This window comes from Aspergillus wentii, assembly GCF_001890725.1.
Source record: "Aspergillus wentii DTO 134E9 unplaced genomic scaffold ASPWEscaffold_3, whole genome shotgun sequence".
Classification (NCBI taxonomy): domain Eukaryota; kingdom Fungi; phylum Ascomycota; class Eurotiomycetes; order Eurotiales; family Aspergillaceae; genus Aspergillus; species Aspergillus wentii.
In genome coordinates this window covers 3,283,530-3,301,685 of record NW_024467834.1, presented here as the reverse complement: position 1 = coordinate 3,301,685, position 18,156 = coordinate 3,283,530, and the positions used below count along the sequence as shown (strand labels likewise).

General features: G+C 50.0%; 6 protein-coding genes across 6 annotated transcripts; 4 read left to right on the top strand and 2 right to left on the bottom strand.

The window, feature by feature from the left end:
* The first annotated feature begins 57 nt into the window (after nucleotides 1-57).
* On the top strand, nucleotides 58-1,406 carry ASPWEDRAFT_39292 (ubiquitin-conjugating enzyme E2). The gene has a single exon (XM_040835065.1). It carries the CDS (start codon nucleotides 259-261, stop codon nucleotides 1,159-1,161), a length of 903 nt encoding a protein of 300 aa, XP_040691246.1. The 5' UTR covers nucleotides 58-258; the 3' UTR covers nucleotides 1,162-1,406.
* Nucleotides 1,407-1,733: 327 nt separating this feature from the next.
* Nucleotides 1,734-3,686, bottom strand: ASPWEDRAFT_26940 (adenosine deaminase family protein; the record flags this gene model as incomplete). Its single annotated transcript, XM_040832925.1, has 4 exons — nucleotides 1,734-1,928; nucleotides 1,986-2,503; nucleotides 2,554-3,420; nucleotides 3,521-3,686. The coding sequence occupies 4 exons, from the start codon at nucleotides 3,684-3,686 to the stop codon at nucleotides 1,734-1,736; spliced, it is 1,746 nt and encodes a 581-aa protein (XP_040691245.1).
* Nucleotides 3,687-4,280: 594 nt separating this feature from the next.
* Nucleotides 4,281-10,116, bottom strand: ASPWEDRAFT_50708 (putative TFIIIC transcription initiation factor complex subunits Tfc3; the record flags this gene model as incomplete). The annotated part of the gene is made up of 3 exons (XM_040837482.1): nucleotides 4,281-8,762; nucleotides 8,810-9,876; nucleotides 10,050-10,116. The coding sequence occupies 3 exons, from the start codon at nucleotides 10,114-10,116 to the stop codon at nucleotides 4,281-4,283; spliced, it is 5,616 nt and encodes a 1,871-aa protein (XP_040691244.1).
* A 2,286-nt stretch (nucleotides 10,117-12,402) lies between these two features.
* ASPWEDRAFT_26937 (uncharacterized protein) lies at nucleotides 12,403-13,312 on the top strand (the record flags this gene model as incomplete). Its single annotated transcript, XM_040832924.1, has 3 exons — nucleotides 12,403-12,438; nucleotides 12,488-12,792; nucleotides 12,907-13,312. 3 exons carry the CDS (start codon nucleotides 12,403-12,405, stop codon nucleotides 13,310-13,312), a joined length of 747 nt encoding a protein of 248 aa, XP_040691243.1.
* A 725-nt stretch (nucleotides 13,313-14,037) lies between these two features.
* Nucleotides 14,038-15,632, top strand: ASPWEDRAFT_39284 (uncharacterized protein). Its single transcript, XM_040835064.1, has 2 exons — nucleotides 14,038-15,213; nucleotides 15,260-15,632. The coding sequence occupies exons 1-2, from the start codon at nucleotides 14,143-14,145 to the stop codon at nucleotides 15,620-15,622; spliced, it is 1,434 nt and encodes a 477-aa protein (XP_040691242.1). The 5' UTR covers nucleotides 14,038-14,142; the 3' UTR covers nucleotides 15,623-15,632.
* Nucleotides 15,633-16,203: 571 nt separating this feature from the next.
* ASPWEDRAFT_107255 (uncharacterized protein) lies at nucleotides 16,204-17,503 on the top strand (the record flags this gene model as incomplete). Its single annotated transcript, XM_040827873.1, has 6 exons — nucleotides 16,204-16,381; nucleotides 16,463-16,581; nucleotides 16,647-16,708; nucleotides 16,760-16,785; nucleotides 16,835-17,184; nucleotides 17,240-17,503. The coding sequence occupies 6 exons, from the start codon at nucleotides 16,204-16,206 to the stop codon at nucleotides 17,501-17,503; spliced, it is 999 nt and encodes a 332-aa protein (XP_040691241.1).
* Nucleotides 17,504-18,156: the final 653 nt, after the last annotated feature.

The following is an 18,156-nucleotide window of genomic DNA, read 5'->3' as shown; positions in this document are numbered from 1 at the left end:
CCCCAACTAAAAACTCTCAATTGATATTCATGAACAAGTAATTCATAATATAGAGATGGAATATAAAACAAATAAATAAAAGTCCGCAACAGTCTTCACTATGAATCTAATGCTAACCGCAAAGGCCAGCTTGGCATTATTTCATCATCCCTACTTTGTCTTCGAGCAATGAATTGAACACCAACCACCAACATCACTTTTCCAAACCCACTATAAAAACAATCAAAAGGGAGAAAAAAAAAGAGAGCAAGAAACAAAATGTCCCCCTCCCTCCGCCGCCTCATGAAAGAAGCCGCCGAACTCTCCTCCTCCCCCTCCCCCCATTTCTGCGCCCACCCCGTCTCCGACACCAACCTCTACGACTGGCACTTCACCCTCGCCGGCCCACCAGAACCATCCCCCTACGCCTCAGGAATCTACCACGGCCGCATCGTCCTCCCACCAACCTACCCACTCCGCCCGCCGAGCTTCCGCTTCCTCACGCCCACCGGCCGGTTCGAGGTGAATCGTGAAATCTGCCTGAGCATCTCGGGCCACCATGAGGAGAGTTGGCAGCCGGCGTGGGGGATTCGGACGGCGCTGCTTGCGATTCGCAGCTTTATGGATGGGGAGGCGAAGGGGCAGGTGGGTGGGTTGGATGTGAGTGAGGAGGTGAGGAGGGAGTATGCGGTGCAGAGTCGGGGGTGGTGTTGTGAGGTTTGTGAGGGGGGGAGGTCGAACGAGGAGGTGCTTGGGAGTTGGAGGGAGGTTTGTCGGGAGGCGGGGGTTGAGGTTGAGGGGGATGGAGAGGAGAAGAAAGATGGGAAAGATGAGAAAGATGAGGAGGAATGCGAGGTTGAAAAGGAGGAATCTCACGATACCGTGGCTCAACCTGCTCAGACTGCAGCTCCCATCCCTACTCCTACTCCTACTCCTACAACCACAACACAAACACCACAACCTCAAACGCCAACAGAACAAGCACCACCATCGAATCCCCCAATCACACCAGCTCTACAACCTCCCCCCGAATATCGACCACAACCACAACCACAACCTCAAGGCCAACCCCCCGCAACACAGCAATCCTCCGACGGCCCCTGGCTAGATAGAGCCATTATCGGCGTGCTGATTGCGCTGGTATTCATGATTCTGAGGAGGGTTGCAAACTCGGACGACTGAAAGAAAAGATATATGATGTTTGCATTTGATGTCACTGGCGCTGGGTTATGGATTGTTATATTTATGGATTGTTAAGCGGGCGTTATGGGTTTCTTTTGTCTTATGTTTTCAGACATTCACTCGTTGGGATGGAGATGGTATATCTGTTTTAGTATAGACAGTGGATATCATTGAATAGCAGTACTATCTGCATGATATAGTAGGATTCAGCAGTTGAATAGAGTCATCGCTAGACTACTAGATACTCTTATCCTCTTAGGTATATGAAACATGCCCAGATAGCACCACGAGCCAAAGTCTATCTAAGATCTTATGCGGGGCCAGTGGAACTGATTGTATCTTTTGATTGGTGGGTTTAAGAAGATTCATACCTATAGACCCACTATCAATCATTACAATTGCAAGACAACAATGTTGTTATACGATTCATCAATACTACCTCCCAGTATGGTCCTCGAAATATTAAGAATAAGAATATTAGTAACAAGCCGTATCCATGAACCACAACTCCACCCGCATCACTTCACTCCAACAACTCAACTCATACTCCAACCAAATGCCATACAATGCAATTATTCCGTCGAATATTCATCCCCATACTCATTCACGATCCACTCGCAAAACTCCTCCCACTGCTTGTTCCAGCTCTGAATGTACTTGGCCTTGGTGCCGGTTCCGCGTTCGCTGAGGTCAATGTCCCGGATCCAGTCTGCGTCGGACTGGTCTTCGAAGTTGGCCCAGCGGAGACTGTTGTGTGCCAAGGCGCCCTGATTTATGTTAGTTATTATTCAGTGTTGGTGTAGATAGACAGGGAAGGAGCTTACCAATCCACCCAGACCGAGGTTATCGAAACCCTGGATGGCTTCGTAAAAGTCGAAGCTCAGACCTGGGGCATTCTGTCCGAGCATGGCGGGATCGTCGTTGCTGATTGCAGTGGGGATACCGTGGGCAATCATAGCGGGTAGTGGGTGGTGCAGAATATCCGTGTTGAGACGGAGGACTTCGTTGGAGATGGGACAGACTTCCACCATGATGCCGTTGTCGACGACCTCATCGATCAACTTGGGGTGTTTGTACAGTGAGAATCCATGGCCGATACGTCTACTGTTGAAGAGAATGGCGTCGAAGAGGTTAAGATCGGTCGAGTTACCGTCTCCGAGGGTTTCTCCGGCATGGAAGAAGAAGGGAACGGTGAGATTCAGCTTCTCCGTCTGTTCTTGGAACCAGATGAGTTCGGGGGCGTGATAGGCGAGTGAATGGCCGAGGTCTTCTTGTCCGACCAGATCATAGCCACCGAACAGCTCGGGGAATTTTTGCTTTCTCCCGATGGCTTGTTTCATACCTACTTGACGTGAGAATACTTTCAAACAAGAAAAAGAAAGCCTAACATACTCTGAGTGATCGAGGATCGGTTGAAACTCCGAGTATCAGCCCAGATGACTCTCGCACCCCAGAAGTTGGTCCCGTTCTCAGAGTTCTTGAACTGATTCAGCTCATCAACCAGAACATCCCACCAGTAATCAGGGTTATTATCTTGAGCTTCCTGACCCTCATGGACCAAATACCCAGCGCCAGTACGGATCTCCACCCAGTTTATGTGGTCTTCCACCAGCCTCGCGAAGAGCTTCTTGTAGAAAGTTCTCACGAGAGGCTCGTACGAAAGGAGATCTATCGCCGGACCAAAAAAGTTCTCAAACACCCTCCACACCTCATCTACACCCAGCTCATGACGAATAGACTCCTGCGGCGTGAGGGCCAGCTTGGTCATGAGGAAGTCGGTGAAGTTCTCTCTTCCACCAGGGAATTCCGCAGCAGCCACATTGAGGGGAACCAGCGTGTTGGAAACATAACCATCAGAGCTGATCGATGGCTCCCCTGAAGAAACCGTGTGGTTGATGTGGACAAAGCTGATAGATGCATTTTTCTGGCTGTCGGCAGTCGAGACAGCCTGCGAAGCAGACACCGCCATGCCTGGCGTATCAAAAGCCGCATCAAGGAGAGCCCTAAATGGAAGCATGGAATACAGATGAGAATGAAGCAGTGCTCCCTTGGGCATGCGCCTGACGATCTTCCACAGCTTCGTGGAAAGCATCAACGGCCTAGCCTTGGGGAACATCTCCCCTGCAAACCTCTCATTCTCCTCATCGCCCACGGCTGCGGGCTTTCTCCAGTACTCCTCGATTTCTTCCTGGCGGATTGCCCTGGTAATTGCGTCGGCCTTTTGGGCCGTAGGCGACAGGTTCTGCTTGAAGGTGTAATCTGGGAATGTCAACAAGCCCATCCATTTGAGCAAGGGGGTGATTTTATATATATATATATATATATATATATTTTAAAAAAGGAAAAAAAAAAAACCAACCTTGCCGCTGTCTCTTCTCCAAATTAACCATCGCATCTCGAGCCAACATATGCCGTTGCACAACACTGCTATTAACAGCTGGCGGCTCGGCATCAACACCAACAGAGCCCGCATTCGCAATGAGCAACGAAGCACTAACCACCCCAACAAGACCGAGCAGCTTCATCCTGAAACTGGAGAATACGTACTGAGAATTGGCGATTGGCGTATGACCAGAAACAGAAAACAGGAAGACGCACGCACATTATTTATTAACTATTTGCTAGTCCATACCGGAAAAATCCGGTCGGCTTGGCCCGTTTAAGAATTGCACGATAGATAGTAGAGATTGTGTGTATCACATATTCCTTTTTCAGCGTCGGAGAAACGAAAGGCCTCGAACTTGTCGATACATATTGCAGAGGTGGGTTCTTGGCATACCCACGTTGATGGAGTGGAGATGTCGATCTGATCTTCATGTTCACTGAGATTCAGCTGTGAACTGTTGAAGTGAATAATATAAAAATTGATGTCGTCCAGAGCAACAGAAACAATCCAGTCCTGATCAGGTGATGGCAGGTTGTAAACACGCAGACAGCCAATCAGAGCACATCTTTTGGATGGCACTTTGGACCAATGAGAGTCACGATAAACATGTATCACGAGATGATCATAGTAGTATCAGATGAATGAACATCAAATCTTGAATCTATTGAGATGCGACTACTCGTACATGACATGATCATCAACATACATAAAACGTACATACAATACCGGAGCTCTATCCCAGTACCATCCACCACCACTCCTGAACCACCCATTCCGTATGCTCGCCAGCGTCCTCGCCCACTCGCCGGACGAGATCAACGGCAGCCATCCACTCAAGCAGCAGCTGGACCTCCCACACGCCCATCATCGGCTTGACCATGTTGCCGATGTTGACGGCACTAATGCCCGGACGCATTGCCACACACCCTGCCACGGTTGCAATGACGAGATCCCAGAGCACCTTGACGAATTCGCCGTGGATGTCTAGCCAGATCGGGATCTTCTCAGGTAATGAGATGGTCGGTTGGACGATGACTCGCGGCGGACATGGGGGTGGGAGACTCGACATGCGCTCTTGGATCGGGTTCCCGTATACGTATGCCCCTTGAATGGGTTGGGCCTCGATGGAGAACCGTAGCTTGTCTTTGTCCATTTGGCGAGTGAGATACCCTCCGTCTGTTAAGCCGTACTTTTCGCGAGGCGGGTCTCGTGGTTTCAGTGTCACCTTTCCTTCTGCCGCGAGGTTGATCAGAGCCAGAATGTCACCGTCCTCGGAGCTGTATTTGACATCAAACGTTCCTCGTTCTCGAAGCTCCGGGTCCAGAATCTCAGTCTTGAATCGTGCTGCGCGTCGGAGTTGTGTACTTTCAATCGCCCGCTTGCGTCCCAGGGTGAAAATGAAGTGATCCGTGATATCATAGTTGCGTCCAGGCATGATGCGTCCTCCGTTGCCCATCGAGATTGCACGTTCGGTTACTAGAGACTGCACAGCGCTTCCAATAACTGCATCCCCAAATACCTCAAGCGCTTGTCGAGCCTCAGCAGGCCGATACGTCTCTTCCGGAGTGATTATATTGGCGCGAACCCACGCCTTGGCCGCATCCAAACGTGACAGCTCTTCCTTCCGAGGCGTCGTCTTGGCAGCTCGATCCTCTAATGGTACTGCGAACGGCACTCCGGCGAAAAGCGTGCGTTTCCGATAGACAGTAAGCGACTGAGGATTCTGGTAGATCTCGTCAACGGTTGTTGGTGCTTCTTCGCGTAGTTCAAACACTCCATCAAACTGTTCTCGTGTAGCAGGAAGATCCGGTAGCTTCTCAGACGTAGGAACATCCAGTTGTGTAGTCGCCCACTCAACAACGCCTTCCCAATCATACGATTCCAGATATTCGTAGTTGATACTGGGGACTTGGCCATTCTCGTACGCCTCGATAAACCGCTCCTGGAAATCACTCTGCATCTTGGCTGCCTGAAGTCGGCTTTTGTTCAGTGCCGCCTTTCCTCGCTCCTGAATAAACTTCGGATCGTATCCTGGGAAGGCTTTCGCGACAAGAGACCAGTCTATAGACCTGCCTTCAGTACCGCCTGCTAATGTTCGAACGGCCACAATTGCAGTCAGGACCTTCTGGACCAACATGTGGGATACTTGGTATCCAACGCGCATGCGACGAGCCGGTTGTCTCGTAGCAGGACCCGCAGCAGCGGCCATGCTCGCATCCATCCCATCGGTAGTCATCAACTCACTCAACTTCGTGAGACGACGGTTCTGCGGAACATATTTGGATGGCTCGTAAACGTCCGGTTCTGCCGGTTCCATTTCCACATTCTGAGGACGACGAGGGGGCTTTTTCCTAGGTGGAACGCGTCGTTTAATCCGAGCTACTTCATGGCCAGTATCCTCCAAGGCAAATCGGATATCACCGTCAATCGGTGCAGGCTCGAAGGAATACTGAACACTTTGGTTGATATAATGAAGGTCCTCAGTTCTTGCCTCTTCAAGGAGTTCTTCGTTTTGAAGCTCCCATCTGAGAATCACATCGTTATCAGAGAAAAACCTGCGCGTTTCGGTCTTCTGACCGAGAGATCTTCGTCGTGTTTGATGGAATAGCTCCTCAAGCGACTGCGGTAACTCAAACGCTGGCTTTTCCCGAACCTCTCGAGTTTCTCGAGTTTCTCGAGCTTCTCGGGCCTCTCTAGGCCATGGCCTAACCCGGAGAGCCGCAAGGCCAGCATGTGTTCCAAAGGTCCCACTTGTCGGATGGAATACCTGCTTTGGATTCATAGACATCGCGTACGGGCCCAGTGAAGATATCGGTTTTAAAAGTCGCTTCATGCCACCGGGGGCTCTGCGCCTCTGGACATGCTCAATGCCCTCGTCACCGTGTGGCCTCGAGATGGACGTAAGATTGCTCATCGTAGATCCGCGTTGAATCTTCAAAAGTCGAACGACCTTGGACCGGCGTTGTCTAGGCGATTCGCTTTCAAGACCCAGACTATGTAACAATTTCCTGTGAATACTCTGGCCTCTCCTCTTTTCCTGCGCCACGACAAAGGCCGGCTTCGTTTGTAGATGGACCGTGACCCCAGTCTCAACCGGGAGTTGGGGGACAATCTTGGGCTCGTTGCGACGAGCAATTGTCCTGCCGCCGCTCTTGGTCACGTCCGCGTCGATTTCAGTGTTTGGCGGGAAATAGAACCTTTCTTCAGTGGACAGCATGTTTTTCTGCAAATCTTGAATAATGGCATCATCCGGCGCAAGCTCAGCTTTCACTAGGATTTTCTTCGTAACCATCACTCCTTTGCTGTCTTTGCCGCTGAAAGTAAGCTGCCGAATCTTGCCACTGTCTACCATCTGCTTAACTGAATTCCTGATCGTGCGCAGATCTGGCTTTTCTTTGTGTTTTGTCTTTTTCCACGCTGTCATGAACGGATACCAAAGCTCAGTGCCCATGGGATATGCACCACCGGCCTTTTCAATAATTTCCATGATGATCTTTCGCCGCAAAAAGGCAATAGAGCCTCCTTTGTCTGTCTTTCTTTTAAACCACTTCCCTTCTTGAACCATTGAACCATCGCGTTCACCGCTTTCAGGTACTTCTTCAGAGATGACTGGGGCATCAGGAACAATTGAGTCTTGTTGCCCATTGAGTGTTAGGTTTGCATCTTGTTCAATTGCAGGGCCTGAGGGTGTAGTGGGTGGAATAGTGGTGGTTTTCTCAATAACCCCAGCTTCTGACGGCTCCGACGGAGCTGGCGGCTTCGGGGTCTCTACTGGAGCAACAGAAACATCCACTTGATCTTGTGGCGGTTGAGAGTCACGACGAGGTCTTTTTGTTTGATCCTCTTGCGGAGTCGGCATCAGCGTTGGGTCAATGATATGATCTTGAACAACTTCTGATGCTTCAAATTTTGCTGGCCCTGTAACCTTTGGCAATTGCGCCCTCTTCCGTTTAAGTTCCTTCACAGGAGTCTCGGCTGTGTCCATAGTAGTATCTTCAACAGGTATATCTTCAGCAGGTTTGGGAATCTCAGAATCTCGGTCCAAAGACATGATTACATCTTGTGAACCCCTCTCTGGTTCATTAAGGCGTCGCTGCTTCGATGGCCCTCTCGAAGATCTAGCTGACCCCGGAACAGACTCTGCTTCGAAAGACTCCTGCCGCTGTAACCCCCTCCTCCTCTTTCCCCTTCTTGAAGGCGTAGCTGGAGATTTAGACGTTCCAGACACTCCACCAAACCGGCGTTCAGAAAACTTGGAAGAGGTAGGTTCACGCGCCGGTGTCCCAGCAGGAGTTTCGGTGCCAGGTGCCTGCGAATCCCTTTGCGAAACGCTTTCGGTATTTTCTTGTTCCTCTTCCTGTTCGACAAACCAAGGGAGTGCTTTCAGTTGTGGTGATTTAAAAACCGCCAGCCGGCTGATTCTTGGACGACCTTGTCGTTTCCCTGCCGGTCGTCGTCGGCCACGTGGGGTGATATAGACACCGGGCGTCGGGCGATCGATTAGAAGGATGCTGTACTCAGTCCATGTTTCGTCCAAACCGAGAGCCTCAAGTTTCTCTTTCTCAGTCATTCCTTTGAAACGGTCTGGGTCGTGTTTTGGCTTCTTAGGCTTGGCAAAAACGAGCTCCTCGTCGACAGCATCATCTACAGCGCCGGCTTGGCTTTCCAGGTCCTCCAGTTTGGGTCGGTTTGGTGTACCCTTTGGTCGACCAACGGTTTTGATACGGTGGAGGGTTCCAGATGGGAGTTTTTGATGTCCATACCGGACGCTGTATGTGCCATCTTCTTGCCGTATTGCCAGAGGGTCACTGCCAGATAAAACATAATCCACAGGCTTGACGACTGCCATACATTCAAGAAGAGTAGAGTTGCCATCTCTAAACAACTCTTTTGTCGGTCCAGTAATCGGAAGTCCATATTCGTCGAGTTCAGGAGTGGCGTCAACAGGGGGTATAGTGACAGTGCCATCCTTAGGGCCTTTAGGGACGAATTCAACGGCTTCCCATGGCGCTTCTCCGGCATCGACAAGCTTTTGGAAATTTGTTGTGGAGTAGTGGACGTAATGGGTGACGGTTCGGTCAAGAGCGGTGTCTCGGACGATTGCAAGATGACGTAGATGTAGAGGTTGTGATAGTTGCCAGCATTCCACTAGACGGGTCAGGGCGTTCTCCAACGGCCGACGGAAGAAGGACCCAAAACAGGTCCGGATGATACTCTGTCGTATGTCAGTTTAAACCTCTGCAGAAAATCGTTTTGACTCACGTAGTTGGTCCTCCCAGATATCCCCGCGCCATCAACAGTGTCAAAAAGCATGTTGTGTATATTTCGATCCGGCGTCCAGGTGGGCAGCGTCCGACCAGCTTCTTCCACGTTTTCCTCACTACGAGTTGCCACGCTGACCGTATCAACATCATCTGGCTGTCTGATAGCGCCATCCACATCCTCGTCCAACTCTGCATTATCTTCGCGTCCTATATTTGTAAAGATGCTTCGACTAAATTCATGAAACAGCTCCATGTCCCTTTCGGTCGGGTCCCGAATGAGCATGACACAGGGATGGAACTTTTTCATCGTATCCGCATACTGCGACATCGCCCTGACACGCTTGAGGACGCCTACACGCTCGAATTTGCGAAGCGCGCGCGAGAGTACACGCCACCGCCACGCATCGGCAAACCCCAACATCTGCTTCAGATCAATACGGGAGATGACCTTGAACTCTCTGAGGATTTTAAAGAGCTTCTCGTTAAACACTGCAAAGTCAATAATTTTATCCCCTTGGTCCTTGTCACCGACTGGTGTCTCGGTGGGTAGAGGTTCCTGCTTGAGGAATTTGCGCAGGGTGCAAAGACTCGTCCGCGCGGATTTGATCTGGATGGCTCTTTTCTCGATATACCCCTTTTGCTGTAGCATGTCGGTTCTCTTGGGCACAGAGCGCTTATCTTGGCCACTGAGTTTGACCAACTCTGTCTGGGCGACACCGTCTGATTTATGCGATGCGATGATAGACAAGAGGGCAAATTCCGTCGGCAGGACCTTGGTTTCGTCCGGTTCATGGCCGGTGATGGCAAGCCATGTTCGCTGTTCCGAGACAAAGACCCGGACTGGGGGGTGATCCGGGTCTGCATCGCGGGTTGCTTGCTCGACATCATTGAGACTGAGATGGTTACTCTCTTTATTTTTACCGACAGAAACTTCTGGGTTTCTGGTTAACCAAGACCAGACTTTTTCCTGGAAGCGTCTGTCGACGAGGTGATTTCGATGCTTTGCATCTTGAGCTTTTTTGTAGAAAGCATCGATGAAAGAGAGGACATCCGAAGATGAAGCTCCTTGAAGATGTTAGCATGAATAATTTAAATGTTTAAAATGATGGTTTATATCGGATGTTTAATTATTGGATGGATCCAGATGCTATGATATGCACTAGTTTGCTGCAGGGATTTACACCAAAAGCACATGGGCAGATAAGAAAAAAAAAAGAAAAAAAAGAAAAAGAACGTACCTTGATCACCACACAGAGCAATCTCTGCCAACAGGAAATCAATCAAATCTCGTAGACTGGGGGCCATACTGTCCCCATGATTATGAGAAAAACAACTGATAATCAACACGTCTGATGGACTCAGCGATGCAGGAGAAAAGAATCGATGCAGCGCCGTCTGGACGTCATCTTTTCCTGATGGCGAAAGGCGCGATTCGAACCGGCGGCGGCGAAGAAAACGACGCTTTCGGCGGGGTAGCACGTGATTTATGCCTCAGGCATACATCTTCGATAGAAAGTAGCATCATTTATTATTTATTTTATTATAGACTATCCGATATTAACATCTATTGACAATTCGTGTTTAAAGCAGAATGAACATGAAAAATGCAGTTATTCATGATATCAGATACACCATCCCATCTATACCCACCCATCATAACATCCGGATAGCATCACAGAACAGCCAACATAAACAACATCAACCCCAGTACCATTCCCAACACAGAGGAAACCCCATTCCTGCTCGTACCATTCTCCTTCTCATTGCACATGGCAGCCGGGACAGCGTTAGAATGAATCAGACACTTGTATGTCTGGTCCACCGTCTGTTTGGTCCCATTGCAGTAGATCCAGCATGGATCTGGATCGCCGTGTACTGCGACTGGCCCGTTGCAGCAAGACTCGAGGATTTCGGTGGTGTTGGTTGCATTAGTGGTGGTGAATCGGGGCACTCCGCAAGAATAGGAAAAGGGCACTGATTGGACGGAGTTGAAGTCTTGAGAGCACTGGGCTGTGATGTTGGGATTATTGGAGTTCATTTTGTAGGTGAAGACAGAGGTATGGATAGAGAATTAGAGATATGAGAAGGATATTTAGAATAAAAAGACAGAATATATGGGAAGAGAATCCTTTGATCCTTTTCGTCTCTAAGCCTCTTCTAGCGTGTTTTAGTATACCTACAAGGCTACAGTTTGGTGGAGCTGCCGATCAACGAACGACGCGACAGTCCACACCGAAGATAGACAACAGCCAACACAGGGGGTTCGGGGGCTTTGGATGCTTCCAGAGATCCACGTAAGTCGAACTAGTGAAGCCCTGCCTGTCAGCCTGCCATCTGCACAGTCGGCCCGGAAGTCTAGTAATGATGCAGCCGTACAGCCTTATCCGATCCCGAGTCCCCGACGGAATACTGGTTGGTTGGATCTGAGACATCCTGCACTGGATAGATGGTAGAATTGTAGATGGCTATCTAGAGGTCATCAACTGATCGCCACTAGGCCCTGGATGGACCAAACAGCTTCATCTTTGGCCTGAACCGCACTCCAGCCCGGGTCATCGAGATGCTTGCTGGCCTGACACCAGAGCGCTTCACCCACTCGGTGGGCTGCGTTCGCTGGATCGCCAACCACAGCGTTTGGGGGGTAATTCTGCCTACTCGCAGACAACCTGTACTCCACTGGCACTGGATGCACAACAGTAGCGACTAAAATCCCCCCATCGTCGTCGGCTTCACCAGCAGCGCCAACAGCCAGTATTCGATGTTCAGGACAAAACACGCCGCACCCATCGCCAGCTGCATCTTCCAGCTGCAATTGTTGAACAGCACCACTGCGAGCAGCACAATTGCGGCCCCCGCGGGGGATGATGAGCTGATCGCCCGGTGGGACGGTGCATTGGGCTGGTCGTACTTTGGTATCTGTGGCTTCCAGAGCCTGTTGTTCGTTCTCGTTGAACGTGATCTGGCACAACCTGAAAGTCGTGCGGCTCGATCGAGTTGACGTTGTGGATTAGATTCGCAAAGTAGTCCAGCTCGTGCGTCATCACCCCCGAATGGATTCCCGCCACCTTCGTGTTGCTGAGGGCAGTCACGAATATTCAATCGGGGATCCTATACCCCAGAGCTTTAGCTGTCGCCGGGTCTGGGGAACGTGACTCAAAGCATTCATCCACAAGCATGGGAAACAGTTAAGGGATCTGACTGAGAAAATGTGATAAATTGAGTCAATATGCTTGTCAAGGTATGTCAACGTTGATCAATCAATTGATCAGATTCTATTGCCCTGTTGGAGCCGTCTATAGTGACTAGCTATGCAGGCGCTTCGCCAAAGGAAGCAGGAATCTAGTATCCGAACCCCTAAATCCCATACCCCAAAATGCAAAAAGACATGAGAAACATCGAAAAGAACGAGAACTCCACTCAAATGGCCCGGAGGGTTGCATTGAGTCAGATAGCCTCAACCGAGGGTGTTCTAGTGCCACTCTGCCCCGCCAGCTGGCAGACCTGTAGGGATATATAAGTTAATTCCCAGTCTTTCCTTTTTTTTCATAATCAGTCGAGTCTGACTCTCCACCTCTTCTGGTTCTCATCACAATGTTGCCCGAGCTTTGCATCGCGCTATGGTGGCTGGTGAGTATGTACCTAGTCCAGTATAGCGACGTCTCTCACTTGTCTTCAGGCTCAATACTCCTATGCAATGGTTATCCAAACGATCGCCATGGTTGAACAGCCCCAGCCCGGCATCACCAACTCGTTCCGCACCACGATCTCCCATTTACACGCCCAAGCCGATCCCTTCTTCTGGCTGCGCGGATTCATCTTGTTCATCACCTATGATTTCGTCTGGAGTGCTCTTCTCCCAGCGCTACTCCCAACAGCTGGCAGCTCCTGGAGAGAAGACCTGCGTTCGGTTCTTTTCGCCGGCCTTCTGGCTAATTTTCAAGTTCTCTGGATCCACATCATCATCACCAAGCCATCTCCAAAGTACATCCATCAAAGACTTCCCGGGCCCTGATGCTGGATCCGCGTGCTCCCCGCCATTCTCCTGGACGCCATCACCGACCGGTTCTTGTCACTGTATGCTCTTGAGCTCGCAAGTCGTCTCGCAACTCTAACTGGATTCATGGATGTCCAAGATATTCTGAGCTCCGGTGGTCCCCAGGCCCTCCGTCCAGGCTATAAGCTGGGAGTTCTGGGCCTGATCCCGTACTTTATCACAAGTATGGCTACCCTTCCGGCACGAACGGGTCTCATCCGAATGGCGGCATCCATGCTACCCGACAACGACCAGTTGATTGTGCCCCTCGATCCGAGACTGAAAACACACCCTCCCACTGGGGTTCTCGACGCATGGAGAAACCTACCGGATGACACATGGGCGCGCGTCTGGCGGATCCAGGCTCGGGCGTATTTCCTGTCCGCGAGCATCTTCTTCCTGGGCAAGATGGCGTATCCTGATTTTCAACGGTTCGCCACCATTCCAATGATTAGGTTTAACAGTTAACCCTGTTATATTCTGATTGGCATCATTATTATTGTAGTCGTATACTCCGTATTTGGTCCTACTCGCCAGTTGATCTCTAATGTGGGTGGAACGGATTTGGCTGGATTCACGCAACCATCAATCCGGAGTCCATCACTGGCAAGCCCTCTTGAGGTTCGGAAGATCTTCCATCCGCGAAACATGTCAAGGGGACCGCCGTTGGTTTTCTAGTCCTCTCACAGTCTTAAGAGATTGAAGGGGCTCTTCATGTATAGGTATGTTTTTGGGCAACCTTTTCCGGCCTCCATGGGATGGGATGTTGAACCGTGGTTGCTGCCCTGCACTGGAAATACGCAGAATTTCTGCAAACTATACCATTCATTGTCTTGTATTGCTATATCCGCGCGTATCCCAGTGTGGCAGTGCCATGCCTCGCGCTGTTTGCGATCGAGGCATGAAGAGGGTTGTAGTATTTCTACTGCATACTTGTAGATGATGCTGTCTATGGATAGCCCCAATTATCCACCCATGGTTCCTGTCGGCTAAAGAATTGAGTTTGCCCCAGTTTATATGCAGAGAAACATCAATTGTTCAAAGGATAATTATATTCTTATAATTGTCTGATTATTTAGATAGTTGTTCTAGTATTTTCTAGATTTTCTAGATTTTCTAGCTTATGTGGAGTAGACATACCGCTATCCCCGCAGACTAAAATGCAGGAAAATGATAGCAGCAGGGCTGAATCTCCTATTGTTGTCTCACCCAACATGCTCTAATTATGTCGATTCTTTCTATGATTCTTTATAATTCCTCTTTATCCCACCATGATCAACTTCAAAAATAAACCCTCAATGCCCTCTCGCCGTGTCACCATCCCAGCCCTCGTGCTACTGGCCCTGTGCATCCTGGCCTTCCTCAGCTTCAGACTCGGCAATCCCTCCGCCCGTTTGTTACCACACTCACCTCCTTCATCCCCGTCTTCGCCCGACTTCTGGACCTGGGAGACCGTCTCTCGTTTCCGTCCCTCGCCCAGCGCCGCGTCGTCCGAGCCCGACATCTGCGATTCCTTCCCCTCCGAAATCCTCCCGCGCGTCCAGGTCGTGTTGAAGATTGGCGCCTCCGAACCCGCCGATCGCATCGAGGCCCAGTTCGCAACGGCCACCCGCTGCATCTCGAATCTCATCATTGTCTCCGACCACGAGCAGGAATTGAAATCGCACCATGTCCACGACATCATCGCGACCCTTCCGCATTCCTACCGTGTCGACAATACTGTCGACTTTGAAGCCTACGAGGCCTTTTACGTAAACCACACCATCAAGAGCAATGCCACGAACACGAATACGGAAAAGCAAATGACGGGCGCAAAGGGCTGGAAGCTGGATCGGTTCAAGTTCCTCCCCATGGTCGAATACGCCTACGAGGTCAATCCGACGGCCAATTGGTTCGTGTTTATCGAGAGTGACACCTACGTCGTCTGGGATAATCTGTTCCGGCTGCTGGACAGCTATAATCACCATACACCGCTCTACTTTGGGTCGCCTTCGCCGGGTAGGAAGAACAAGGATGATGAGACGACGTGGTTCGCGTACGGGGGTGCTGGGTTTGTCCTCTCCTCTGCGGCGGTTCAGAAGGCGGTTGTCCGGAAGGCTGGTGCAAATGGGGAGTTTGCTTCGCCGTCGTTGACGGAAGAGTACCAGCAGCTTGCTCGTGAGGATTGCTGTGGGGATTCGATACTGGGGTGGGTGTTGTATCAGAAGGGGATTAAACTGTCGGGATTGTGGCCTATGTTTAATCCTCATCCCCTGCATGGGATTCCTTTTGATGATAAGCACTGGTGTCAGCCGGTAATCACCCTTCACAAGACACTTTACTCGGATATGGAGTCTTTGTCGAAATATGAGCAGCAGAGGGGTCAGAAGGTATGTATCTCCGTCTGATATGCCAGAGTATCACTAACAATGATAGCAACCTCTACTCTATGCAGACCTGATCGACTACCACAAGATCGGCACCTTTGAGCAAAAAACCGACTGGGATAACGGCGACTGGGGTGGCTGGCAAGAACCCCTCGAATCGCCCGGTCACGCCTCCATGGCAGCCTGTAAAGCTGCCTGCCACGACCATCCGGAATGTCTGGAATACACCTACGATTCATCCGGCCACTGTGTCTTTGTGCGCACAGTCCGACTCGGGGGACCGAAAACCGACCTTCCCGATGGGAATCGTCTCTCTGCCGGATGGGATCTGGAAAAGATCGCCAACTGGCGCAACGGTCGACAGTGCGAGAAGCCGTTGTGGGTGAAGCCGAGTATTACTCGGATATTTTAATCTGTATTGGTTGTAATATATATATATATGTGTTAATATTTAATAATAATGAATATAACTTCACTATCAAAAGATCGCCAGTCTGGACTCATCACGTGAGGATCACCATCGGGCATCGGCAAGCCTAAAAAAGCATCAAGGATAAGACGGCAGAATCGGATTTCTACATTATCTGGAGATTACATAGTATTTAGTGGGATTGTACTATGTAGTAATAAGAATGAGACTAATAAAAGAACAACAATAACAATGCGAACAATACTACCCCTGTATAGTATGTAGCCACTGGATGATGACATCACTGCAGTTACGTCAGGCACTGTGTCGCCCGGGAACGGATCTTCCTTGTTCTCTGCCACCAAAGGCCGTCCAAAAACTGGCTGTCTCCGCCGGCTTCCGCTGAAGGACTATGGATCTGATGTCTTTGTCTGGTTCTATGAAATAGCCTTGTGTTGCTTGCTGTTCCATCTTATCTACCTCATCTCGCCATGACACCCGCCGTTTAAGGGCAAAAAAAAGGCACCTCTTCCCATCCCATCAGCTCATCCGTACCGCTTATCTATCCAGTCATCGCCACTGCGATGGAAGAAGAAGGAAGGGCTACTGTCGCATCAGAGCCTCCTCCGCTTCCCTACTCCCTGCGTACCAGGAAGAAGTCCATTGCTTTCTTCTGGATCCTTTTCGTCCTCGACACCTTGGGTCAGCCGGTGGCGCTGTATTGGGGCCTGTGGTACGCGACGGATCTCTCGCACAATTTGGGTATGTGCTGTGTATTTCCATCTCTCCCTTGTCTGTCTGTCTGTTTGTTTGTTCATCGCTAATGGCTTGCGATTCATCTAGTCTTCTCTATCGTCACGGCTTCGTTGGGCGGTATCTCCGTGTTTGAATATTTCTATCGACTCTATAATCTGTTCAAGAAGCATTCTCGGGCGAGACCCCTAAATGCCAGGAGATCATGGGTAAGGCGCTGGATATACTGCGCGGGTGGATTGAATGGATTGTTGACGCTGTCTCTCTTATCTAGCTGGACTTTTTCCAAATCAACTTCACCATTGTGTGGTTGATCTTGGCTGTCGAGCTCATCGTGTAAGTGCTGAACGGTATTTAGTCGGATGAAGCAAACTAACACGATGGCAGTGGCACTGTACCTAAAGAGCCATATGGTAGGAGTCTCTTTTCTATTCGTTTATTTCCCATACTCATTATTTGCAGTACGCCTCGTCGCCATGGTTCTCCCTACCGTCATGTTCTACTTTGGTCTCGTCCACTTATCCCTCGACGTCCTCCGTGCCTGTGGACATAAGGCCCCTTTTCGCATTTCTTCAACGCCGAAAGGCTCCGTCATGCCGACAGCCCTCTACGTTCTCATTGAAGATGTGGTTGCCGTGGATGGAGGTGGTGGTCAGATGTACCGGTACGCCCTGCGAACTCGATATCTATCCAGTCCGTACTTCCGGCGCATGCTCTTCGAAATGAACTGCTTCTGGGGAGGTGGCTCAGTCATCTTTGCAGCAGCCATTACGGCTGTGATCTTCACTACTCCCGAGAACATCGCCTACACGGTAAGTCCCAGCCAGCCCTAGCCATTGGCTCCTTTATCCAAACTAATTCCCCCAGCTGGGCTGGTCCCTCCCCTTCGCCTGGGCCATCCTCTGGACCCTCATCACCATCCCATGGGTGCAGAGCGATCTCCGCCGCGAAAAGGAAGCCTGGCAACAGAATCTCGGCCAAGGTGGCATCCCGTACACCGATGATCCTGCTGCCCCAACAGCCCGAACCCGTTTCAAGACCGTCCAGGACAGTATACCTCAGCTCCTCCCGTGGTTCCGCGAGAAACCTTCTGCCCCGTCTACGCCTTCTGATGCTCATTCCAATGTATAACCGTCCAACTCAACCGGGCGAACGATGCATACTCTACCTATAACGCTCCTAATGACTTGATACATGCCACTATCTACTATCTATTGCATTTAATCCATCCATGACCATTTACTAAATACGTCTGTTTTATCTCTATTGACTTGGCGAATGGTCACTTCTACCCATCCAAGAACAATGGGTTCGGATGGAAATGCAATACCGCTGCTCCTGCTTTTCTTTAATTACACTGTACCATATGTACATGGATACCCTGGCGTTTATGAAAAAAATGTAATCTTAAATTTAGTACTATGTATCCTACCACACCTACTCAGTAGTAAAAAAGTAGTTAATGACCTTAACCAACACGGCCAGGTTGATTGGATCTCTTCAATTCGAAACTTGTCCTTTTTCTATATACCAGTTCCATTCAATCCAAGTCCATTCCACCCAACAAAGAAGTCCCAATATGTATGTACCGTGTCTTGTATAGTTGTCTATACAGCCTTGATATGGAACTGTACAGAGTAGTAAACCCGATTTGAATTTCGCCATCGCCATCGCCATCGCCATCGCTGTCGCCATATAACCTTTCCATCTCTAAAATATGCACATGCTAGTAATGGATCCAAACACCCGGAAATGATCAAGGGGGAGAAAGCAAAAGGCAAGAA

Excerpts from the sequence above, each read along its gene's own strand:
- ASPWEDRAFT_39292 (XM_040835065.1), top strand. The coding sequence starts at position 259 with ATGTCCCCCTCCCTCCGCCGCCTCATGAAAGAAGCCGCCGAACTCTCC.
- ASPWEDRAFT_39284 (XM_040835064.1), top strand. The coding sequence starts at position 14,143 with ATGCCCTCTCGCCGTGTCACCATCCCAGCCCTCGTGCTACTGGCCCTG. Across the intron at positions 15,214-15,259 it reads AGCAGCAGAGGGGTCAGAAG|CAACCTCTACTCTATGCAGA; the intron begins GTATGTATCTCC and ends TAACAATGATAG.